Source organism: Triticum urartu, chromosome 2A (assembly GCF_056163025.1).
Source record: "Triticum urartu cultivar PI428250 chromosome 2A, HENAU_Tu73, whole genome shotgun sequence".
Classification (NCBI taxonomy): Eukaryota; Viridiplantae; Streptophyta; class Magnoliopsida; order Poales; family Poaceae; genus Triticum; species Triticum urartu.
The window spans coordinates 110,189,932-110,200,096 of NC_141874.1; the positions used below are offsets into that span (position 1 = coordinate 110,189,932).

General features: G+C 51.3%; 1 protein-coding gene across 1 annotated transcript; it reads left to right on the forward strand.

Moving 5' to 3' along the window:
- The first annotated feature begins 2,702 nt into the window (after nucleotides 1-2,702).
- On the forward strand, nucleotides 2,703-9,950 carry LOC147984150 (uncharacterized). Its single transcript, XM_087540991.1, has 5 exons — nucleotides 2,703-3,449; nucleotides 3,957-4,173; nucleotides 5,001-5,387; nucleotides 5,711-6,801; nucleotides 9,714-9,950. Exons 1-5 carry the CDS (start codon nucleotides 2,703-2,705, stop codon nucleotides 9,948-9,950), a joined length of 2,679 nt encoding a protein of 892 aa, XP_087397117.1.
- Nucleotides 9,951-10,165: the final 215 nt, after the last annotated feature.

Here is a 10,165-nt window from a genome sequence, read left to right on the forward strand (position 1 = left end):
TAACTACCATGGAGATACCCTGGTAAGATTTTTACTATTACGACATCCGTGCATCTTTTGCATACTTCTAAAACTAGTACATCATTGCTAACTATGGAGTTATTACTATGCTTTTCAACAGATAATCCCAGAGAATTGTGTGCCTCATATGATGTATCAGAAAGGTAGTGTTAATGTTTTGAACATACAGCCAGGTCGTCTTACGAATCTCAACTGTCCATACGAGATTTCTAAAAGAAGTGGAGACATGAAAATCAAAGGATGAAAAAAATGTATGGACAGTCGTAAGGAGCTTCTTGGAAGCAAAAGGAAGCGAAGCGCAAGAATTGGAGACAAGATGTTCTCCATTCTCCATAATGGAGAGTCAGGGTCTATATTGTTTTATGCTATTTTAGCTTAAATAGGGTATTTAGGTCCTGCCTAATACTGATGATCATGTGCTAAGAACAATTAAGTAGGGTTGGTTCGATGACTATCAAGATGATGATCGTATGACTTGTTATGAATAACGAGTTGAAGTTGTATGATGATGATTAGTAGGACTTGTTAGGATTAGTATTACTTCCGACAAACTCGATACTCGCGGTCTCGAGACTTGTAATGTTTTATCTTTGTTCGGTCTTTTGAATTCGGAGACTAATATGATGAATTGTATTCGGAGACTAATCTTCTATTGTATTCGATGAATCTGCTGTTGCTGTGTGCTACTGTCTATATTCTGTCAAATAATATATTTTGTAACCTGTGCAAAAATCAGAAAAGTAAAAAAACCCTAATATTCATACTAATGGCGCCTCATTAAAGAGTGCGCCATTTGTATGCCAAGTATACTAATGGCGCATCCATCCGCAGTACGCCATTAGTGTGCCAAAGCATATGGTTAAATATGGCCCTTGGAGGCATACTAATGGCGCATGGTGTTATATACTAATGGCGCACTGGGTGGTGCGCCATTAGTATACCAGATACTAATGGCGCACCAGTGATGCGCCATTAGTAAAAAATACTAGTGGCGTGATACTAATAGCGCACTAGTGATGTGCCATTAGTAGGCAAAACTAATGCGTCATTAGTAGGCCTTTTTCTAGTAGTGTTTGAAATTAGACGGAGAGTACCTTGCCCTGACCACAAATTACACTGCTATAGTGGCTATTATGCTACAATACTAACAAGTCCTCACAGTCATCGACACGGCGTACCTGTGTGTAATGTAAGTGCCTTAGGTTTTGGCGGCCCGTGGGCGATGCCCTGCATGCCGCTGCCAAAGCTCGGTCCAGGCCGAGCGAACGCTGGCGATGTTGCCATGTGCGCCGCTCAGGTGTACTATGGCCCTGTTGCGGCCTCGTCCGCCCCGTTGTCTTCCGAGCCGTGCGCCCTGGACGGCCCTGCAGTAGCTTTGATCTGGAAGATGCCGAAGGAAAGCCTAGTCTGTGCATGGCGGAAGGAGTCCAATTGCGCTGAGAACCCCAGGGCCTCCGCCAAGGAAAGTGATGGGAAGGCGAACATATACCTGAGTAGTTCTAGATGGTTCGCTGCACTACACCTTAAAGTCGCCGATCCTCCTGATCGGACTACTGCATCAGGTCACCGATCGGGAAAGACGAGGAAAGTGGAGATGATGGCAACACTTGTGCTGGCCATGGTGACTGCGTCAGAGGCCTCAGCAGCGAACCTAAAGGTCGGTGGGGGCGATCATGAGGCTCCCTTTGTGGACGTTGCCCGCCCGAAGCTGACTAATGGGGAACCTACAGAGCCTGGATGGAGAACCTGGGTGCATTCACTGTGGGGAAGGAGGATGAACTTTTGGAGGCAACTGGCCCAGGGGCCGCCGGTAACCTGACGAGGCTGCGTGGTGCGCCCCGTCAGCAGCAATGATAGGCCTAAGTTGGAACTGCCGAGGAATCGGGGGCGCCTCGACAGTTCGCGATCTCACCGCCCTCGTCCAAAGTCATCGTCCGCAGTTTGTTTTTCTTTGTGAAACTAGGCAGAAAGCAGTTAAAGTTCGTCGTCTTCGCCGTCGTTTGGGTCTTCGAGGTTTCAGTGGAGTTGACAGTAATGGTCAAAGTGGTGGACTAGCTCTATTCTGGAATGATCAATTATTAGTTGAGATTAAAGACCAGAATGAAAGGTTCATTGATGCTTATGTTCATGCCTCCCCAAGTGACCCTTTGTGGCATCTTACATGTGTGTATGGAGAACCACGTACTAAAAACCGACACCGGATGTGGTCTATCATGTCGGATCTGCGTGCAAGTAGCGACCTTCCGTGGATGTTGCTGGGAGATTTCAACGAAGCTCTTTGGCAGTGTGAGCACATGTCATCCACCCCGCGTCCGGCGAATCAAATCGCGGCCTTTCGTGATGTGGTGCAGGACTGTGAGCTCCATGATCTTGGGTTCTCAAGAGCTCCGTTCACTTATGATAATAAGAGGAAAGGCAGGTCTAATGTCAAAGTTAGGCTGGATCGAGCTCTAGCTGATGATCGATGGAGAGATATCTTCTCGGATGCACGTGCGGTACACCTTGTGTCTCCATGCTCGGATCACCTCCCGCTTTTAATTCATCTATAGAAAGAAGAACACCCACAGAACCGTTGTCGAGTCAGCCGATATGAAGTTTTTTGGGAACGGGCAGGGGAGTTGCCGGAAATCATCCAAAAGGCTTGGGAAGCTACACATGCGACTGGTGACCTTGCTTCGGTGATGGCTGGCCTGAGTAAAGTAATGGATGACCTGCAAGGATGGAGCCGACGTAAATTTGGCAATATCATGCGAGAGGTGGAACAAACACGTCGTAAGCTGGAGCAACTAGTGCACTCCAATGGGGATCAGCAGGAAATTAGGAGGCTGTCGGATAGCTTGGAAGAACTACTATATAAAGAGGAGCTTCTATGGCTGCAGCGCTCGCGCGTTAGTTGGCTCAAGGACGGTGACCGAAACACGAAGTTCTTCCATAGTCAGTCTGTTTGGAGGGCACGCAGAAACAAAATAAAAAAGCTCAAAGACGCAGATGGAGTTTGGCAAGCTTCCCCCTCTGTAATGGAATTGATGTCGACATCTTTTTTCAAGGAACTATTTACCAGGGACCCTTCCTTGAATGTTGATGAAATCCTTAATCTGGTGGAACAGAAGGTCACCGAGGATATGAACAAATCCCTATGCCAGGAATTCTCGGAGAAGGAAATATCAGACGCTCTGTTCCAGATAGGCCCCTTGAAGGCACCCGGGCCGGACGGCTTCCCAGCACGCTTCTACCAGCGGAACTGGGCTATTTTGAAGGCAACAGTGGTGGCAGCAGTCAGATTGTTCTTTACAACTGGGAACATGCCACCTGAAACGAATTCCACCGCGATTGTGCTAATCCCAAAAACAGATCAGCCAGAGTCCCTCAAGGACTTCCGTCCCATAAGTTTATGCTCAGTCTTATACAAGATTGTAGCAAAGTGCCTTGTAAATAGACTTTGGCCTATTCTCGAAGATATTATATCCTTGAATCAAAGTGCCTTTGTTCCCGGACGCTTAATCACTGACAATGCACTAGTAGCATTCGAATGCTTTCATACTATTGAGCACTGTAATAAGGAACAAGAAACTTTTTGTGCATACAAGTTGGATCTATCCAAAGCATATGACAGAGTTGACTAGGACTTCCTCAGGAAAATGATGCAAAGGTTGGGTTTTGCTCCCCGATGGGTGGGTTGGATAATGTCCTGTGTGACCTTGGTGAGCTACTCGGTTAATTTCAATGGAACCCTCCTTGATTCATTTGCCCCGTCCAGAGGTCTGCACCAAGGTGATCCGCTCTCGCCGTTCCTGTTCCTTTTTATTGCTGACGGTCTTTCTGCACTTCTACATCGTGAAGCTAGCCAGGGTACTGTCACGCCTCTCAAAGTTTGTCGAAGGGCACCGGGGATTTCACATCTGTTATTCGCAGACGACTCCTTGCTCTTTTTTAAGGCGGAGGCGATACAAGCAGCCAGAGTTAAAAGGGTCTTGGAAATATATGCTAAAGGGACGGGCCAAGTGATCAACCCCCACAAGTGCTCAATCTTATTTAGCCCCGCATGCCCGGCCACTGTTCAGGAGGTCATTAAAGGTACACTCCAGATTACTCAGACCACATTCGAGGGGAAGTATCTTGGCCTACCAACACCAGAGGGCAGGATGAGCAGAGGTAGATTGAAGAGTTTAGAGGAAAAATTAGCGAAAAATCTCATGGAATGGGGTGACAATTATCTGTCCATGGGAGGGAAGGAAATAAAGATCAAAGCCATTGCCCAAGCCCTCCCTGTCTATATCATGAGTGTGTTTAAACTTCCGGCTGGACTCTCTGAGGAGCTCACAAAAATGATACGCCCATATTGGTGGGGTGCGGAACGCGGTAAAAGGAAAACTCATTGGGTGAGCTGGGACATCATGCTTCGACCAAAAGTGAAGGGAGGAATGGGTTTCAAGGACTTGCGGCTGTTCAATCAGGCCTTATTAGCTTGTCAAGCCTGGCGCCTAATCCAATTCCCGGAGAGCTTATGTGCTCAGGTCCTACGGGCTAAATACTACCCTTGTGGTGCTATTACGGACACGGTTTTTAAGGGAATGCCTCTTCGACGTGGCTTGCAATTGAATATGGGCTCGAGTTGGTCAAACAAGGATGCATCTGGTGCGTAGGAAATGGAGCCAATATTCGCATCTGGCGAGATCCCTGGATTCCAAGGGGATCGTCGCTTAGGCCAATCACGTTGAAGGGACGCTGTAGGCTTAGAGCATCTCCAACAGCCGCGCTAAAGCGCCGCGCGCAAAAAACCTGTTTACCGCGTGCGCTGCGGCTGGTTTTGCGCGCTCGCCTGCGCTGGCTCCAGCAGCCGCGCTATAATGCAGCGCGCGCGCCGCTCCAGCAGAGCGCAAAAATACAGCGCGAGCGACTCGCCGGGCATTTTGCATATATGATATTTTGGACAAAAATGAACATGTGAAATTTGACACAAACAAATTGATGAATAAAAGTTCATGCCCACAAGTTCAAAATCATGCCCACAAACAGTGAGCTCGCCGGCGCTTCGGAAGCCGCCGCGGCCGTCGAACGCCCTGCAAGCTTCTTTCCCCTCGCCTTCGTGGTGCCGGAGCCGTCCGCCGCCTTGTTTTTCTTCACGGATGTTTTGCCCTTCTTCGTCCGCGCCGCATTGGGGACCTTCTTCGACGGTGCGGCGGCGGCACGGGACGGCGCCGGCGCGACGCCACCCGGCGCCGTGGTCATCCGCGGCAGCAAGAAGAGGCTGCGCGCGAGGCCGACGCTCGGCGGAGCTCCGGCGGTGGCGACGCCAGCGCTTCCCGCGCTAGGGTTTCCGGCGGTGGCGGCGGCTGCAGCGGCGGCGGCAGCGGGGGGTCGCGGCTGTACAGCGGGGTGAGCGGGGCGCCGGTGTGCGCGTTCATGGGTGGGTGGCAGGGCGCCGGCGCCGGCACGCGCGGGGCGTAGGACGAGGAGAGGAGAGAGTGCGGCGCAAGCGCTCAAGTGTGCCCCGCGCTGTAGCTGGCGCCCGAAATGCACCGCGCGGCTAAGTGTTTTCGACCGTGCGCCCAACCCGTTATAGCGCGCTCGCCGTTTTTGCGCGCCCGCTGGAGCGACCCGCCGTGTTGCGCGTGTGCTAAAACGGCCTAATTTGCGGCGTGGCGCTAGTTTTGCGCGGTCATTGGAGATGCTCTTAAATGGGTTGCAGACCTCTTGAATGTTGATGGGTCATGGAACGTTGCACTCATCAGGCAGTACTTCCGCCCTGTTGATGTCACTGAAATCCTCAAGATCAAACCATCCCGGCGTCTGGAGGCTGACACTGTAGCCTGGCACCCAGATAAGCATGGTCGGTTCTCAGTGCGCTCTGCATATAACATGGCAAGGGAGGCGATTATGGCCAAGGACGGCAGCGGCGAATCTAGTGCTAGGCCTAACGGCGCTAGACCTGGCTGGAAGATGCTATGGAACTGTGGAGCACCACCCAAGGTATGTGTTTTCGCCTGGAAAGCTGCTCGAGAAGCGCTAGCAACCCGTGTGAACAAACGACGACGGCACTTGGAGCTGGAGGGAACTTGTGTGATCTGTGGTCAGGAGGCCGAGACTACCCACCATGCTCTGACCCGATGCCCTCACGCCCGGAACCTTTGGTCTGCGATGCGCATGGTTTGGGATCTACCGCCGGATGATGCTCTCCGCCGGGATGAACCTGACTGGCTCTTGCTACTCTTACAACGCCTGAACGAGACTCAGCGCATGCTCCTCCTCATGTTACTTTGGCGAGTGTGGCATGTCAGGAATGAAATTACCCATGATAAACCACTCGTACCCGTCGAAGCGTCCAAGAGGTTCCTGTGCAGCTATGCAGACACGTTGCTAATGATCAAACAAAATCCGCATGGGGACATAGTCAAGAGGAAGCAGACGTTGGTGCTAGCTGAACTCCCGAAACAAACCATCCGTGCTCCTTCCCTCGCTACCTCTGCAAACTGGGTGGCCCCACCAGCTGGCTATGTCAAGCTTAACATTGACGGATCCTTTGTCGCAGCTGACGGATCGGCGGGCGCCGGCATGGTTCTGAGAGACCACACAGGAGCTGTGATCTTCGCCGCTTGCAGGTGGCTCTTCAACTGTCCTGGACCCCTCGAGGCGGAGCTGGCGGCCTGCGAAGAAGGCCTCAAACTGGCGTTGCACTGGTCCAAGGAACCTCTTGAGGTGGAGTCAGACTGTGCCGAACTGATCGCACTACTGCAATCCGGCACTCTGGACCGGTCCAGCAACATGTTCCAAGTTGCAGAAGTCAGTGCATTGCTCCAAGAGAGGCAAGCTAAAATCAAAAAGATTGGCAGACTACAAAACAAAGCAAGCCATGCTATGGCAGCGATCGGCCGTGGACAACAACGCACTGCGTGTTGGTTAACAAAAGCACCCGAGGAGATTAGCATTTTTATTTCAGAGGATTGTAAAACCTTGATTAATTAATGAAATGTTCTTTTTCCCCGCAAAAAAAAAATGTAAGTGCCTTATTTGTATTGGTGCCTTACTCAATTGTCTCGTCACATGCACCAACATGCCTGAAAAACATTTTCATGTTTGGTTCGTAAAGGAACGTGAATCATACACAAACTATTTATACTTTGAAATTTGACGGAGAGCATTTTAATACGTGCTATTGTGCCTGTTGACCGGGATGTAATTCACACTGCTGCACTAGTTGATAGTCAAAAAATCGCTCCATGTTTGATATATAAAGGGATGTGAATGACTCCTGGACTATTTGTACTTTGAAATTTGACGAAGAGCACTTTACCCAGACCACAAATTGTGCCACTGTAGTGGTGGTATTATGTTGTAGTATACTAAAAAGTCCTCGCCAATCACCTACGCGTTATACCTATGTATAATGTACGTGACCTATATGTGCAAGTCTGCCGATCGGGTTGTAACTCACATTGCCGCACTAGGTGTCCTGCCAAAAAAAACCGCTCCACGTTTTTTTCCGAAAAGGAGAATTACCCCGACCTTTGCATTAGCATGATGCACACAGCCATATGTATTAATTATTCACTAGAACCTGACAAAATGTATACAAGAATCAACCCAAAGCCACCATTTAGACGAACAAAGTCGGTACACCTACAAGTATATAGATATGCTCTGCCCGCATAGCAAACACAATCTAATCCATTGGACTTAAGACCATCCGCTCTAGGCGTCCCATGACATGCACCGCCTGCGCACGCTCTAGGGTCCGCCGCCGCCATTTTCCGCCATCCCGTCTTCAGGAGGAATCACGGCATAGATCTTGCCAGTCTCATCTGTCGTCGACAACACCAGACATTGCCACCAGCCTACACGCATCGATCAAACCGCGTCCAACTCCGAGACTCCACTGCTCCACGCCGCCGAGACCCACCGTCTTCAATGTGGTCGATGCAACACCGCTCCACCTGTTGGTCTCTCCAGCGAACCTCTGCTCCAAGACGATGTCCCCAGGTGGGAGAACGGTACAACAGTCTTCGTCATCATCTGATCTAGGAGACCTAGGTCTAGACAATTGCGGCCTGGAGGAAGAGGGGCACACCATCTACAACTGCCCACGCACCCAAGCGGTACCCACCGTCACATAGCTCTCACGACAACTCCTCGAAGGACATGATGCCATGAGCGTCGTTTCCTCCCTACAGATTTCACCAAAGAGACTGTGAGGTGGGAAAAGGTAGGGCGAACCCGAACGACGTCTCCATGAAGAAAAATAGGGGCGTCTTCGCCATTGTGGCCGGCAGGAGCCGACCTGAGAGTTGTCCCAATCCGGATCCCCGTCACCCGCTCTGTCCCAACCCGGTAACCGGTTAGCAGCAGGGCCATGTCCGGTAAGACAGAGTGCACGCAACGTGGGTTGCAACAAGACGCGGCTCGGTGCCGTTGGCCGCGGGGGCAGCAAGCCGCGGCACCAACCCGCTGGTGAATTACCGGCCATCCGATTTGATCCCCAGCAACCCACCCGCCCCGCCGCGCCACCAGACAGGGAGGCCACTGCCCCTGATTCATGGACGTCCACCCCTGATCGAGAAGGGTTGCGCCAATCCTGCTGCCAAGGCCACCACTGGGACACCGGCCGGCTGCCGCGCCATCGTTGTCCATCAGGCCGCCTTGGTCCAGATCGGCGCCGCCGCGATCCAGATTAGGTTCACACCCTCGAGTTAGGGCATCCCGTGCCACCCTATGACTCGACATGGGAGGCAATACCTCCGCCGTCACCATCAAACGCATGGGCTTTGCTCGGCGCCGACCATCGGCAAAGGCGGAGGGAAGGGAGGAGAAGGAGGAGAGGACCGGTGGCTGGGGTTGGTGCCCCTTGGTCGCCCGCGCATGGGGTGACGGAGGGGAGGGACGACACGCAGACTATTTATACTTTGAAATAACTTCACGAGAGCATTATACCGTCATCACAAATCCAATCCATATTATTTGTTATTGTTTATACAAAGACAAGTAACATTGATCGAAGAGAGTACTATTGTGGTACTAGTATGGTATGCTGCTACTAAAACAAGTCGTCACTGGTTGTCAGCATGTTGTATCCATGCGTAATGAATGTGGCTATAGCTCACACAGTCACACTCCGCATTACTCCCTCCGTTCCTAAATATTTGTCTTTCTAGAGATTTCAAATGGTCATCACATACGGATATATATAGACATATTTTAGAGTGTAGATTCACTCATTTTGTTCCGTATGTAGTCATCATTTGAAACCTCTAAAAAGACAAATATTTAGGAACGAAGAGAGTAGATGACTAGCCCGAAGAACCTCTAGACGCTAGCATCAGTAAGGACCTCTTTGATTAAAAAATCCAAATGACTTTCGAAGAATTCTAATCCTTGGTTTTTTTTCTACACGGGCTTTTTGATTACAAGATTACAATGCTTAGGAGATTTTACTTATGACTTATTTGTGCTGGTTTTCGTAGGAAAATTCCAATCCAACCACATACTCCATTTCTATGTTCTTCTTGTTCTAAAAACCCTGTGAAGACGCATATATGGATTTCGAAATCTGGCGAGAGCACTTTACCCTGACCAGAGATCATGCATCCTCGTGTTTTGCAGCACTAGCGGAGCGTAATTCACAACAGTTCTATTACAGTGGTAGTACTACTGCTGACACTAATAATGTCTCATGCTCGCTAATTTGCTATAGACAATAGAATGGCATGCATGCACGGGCGCATTTTGGCTGTCCGTGGGCGCGCGTCCCCACGGCGGACGTGCACGTCCCATCTGCTCCGGCCCCGGGCGGCGTGGGAACCCGGGCCGCGCAGGCACAAAAAGGAACGTCGCCGTCCGGCCGGGTCGCCGTCGCGCCGCGTACAGTCCAGCTCGTGCCGTGGGGCGCGCGCGCGAGGCCACCATCGATCCGTTGCTGTCGAGCTGCTGTGGCGTGAATGCGTCCCGGCCCCCTGGCCGGCCGGCCGGCCAGCGCGGGCGTGGCCCGGGAAGCCGTAAAGGGTGTGCGCCCCGCCGCCGGGAGGCACGTAGTACGTACCGACGGTCCTTCTCGCGCGCTAGGCCTAGCCAATCTATCGGTAGATCGCCTAGGATGGTGATGCGCGCGCGGGGGCGTCGCCGTCCCGCGTGCGTTGTCCGCTTGTCCTCCGTA

Excerpts from the sequence above, each read along its gene's own strand:
- LOC147984150 (XM_087540991.1), top strand. The coding sequence starts at position 2,703 with ATGGCTGGCCTGAGTAAAGTAATGGATGACCTGCAAGGATGGAGCCGA. Across the intron at positions 3,450-3,956 it reads AGATTGTAGCAAAGTGCCTT|GCGGAGGCGATACAAGCAGC; the intron begins GTAAATAGACTT and ends CTCTTTTTTAAG. Across the intron at positions 6,802-9,713 it reads ACATGTTCCAAGTTGCAGAA|AATGGCATGCATGCACGGGC; the intron begins GTCAGTGCATTG and ends TATAGACAATAG.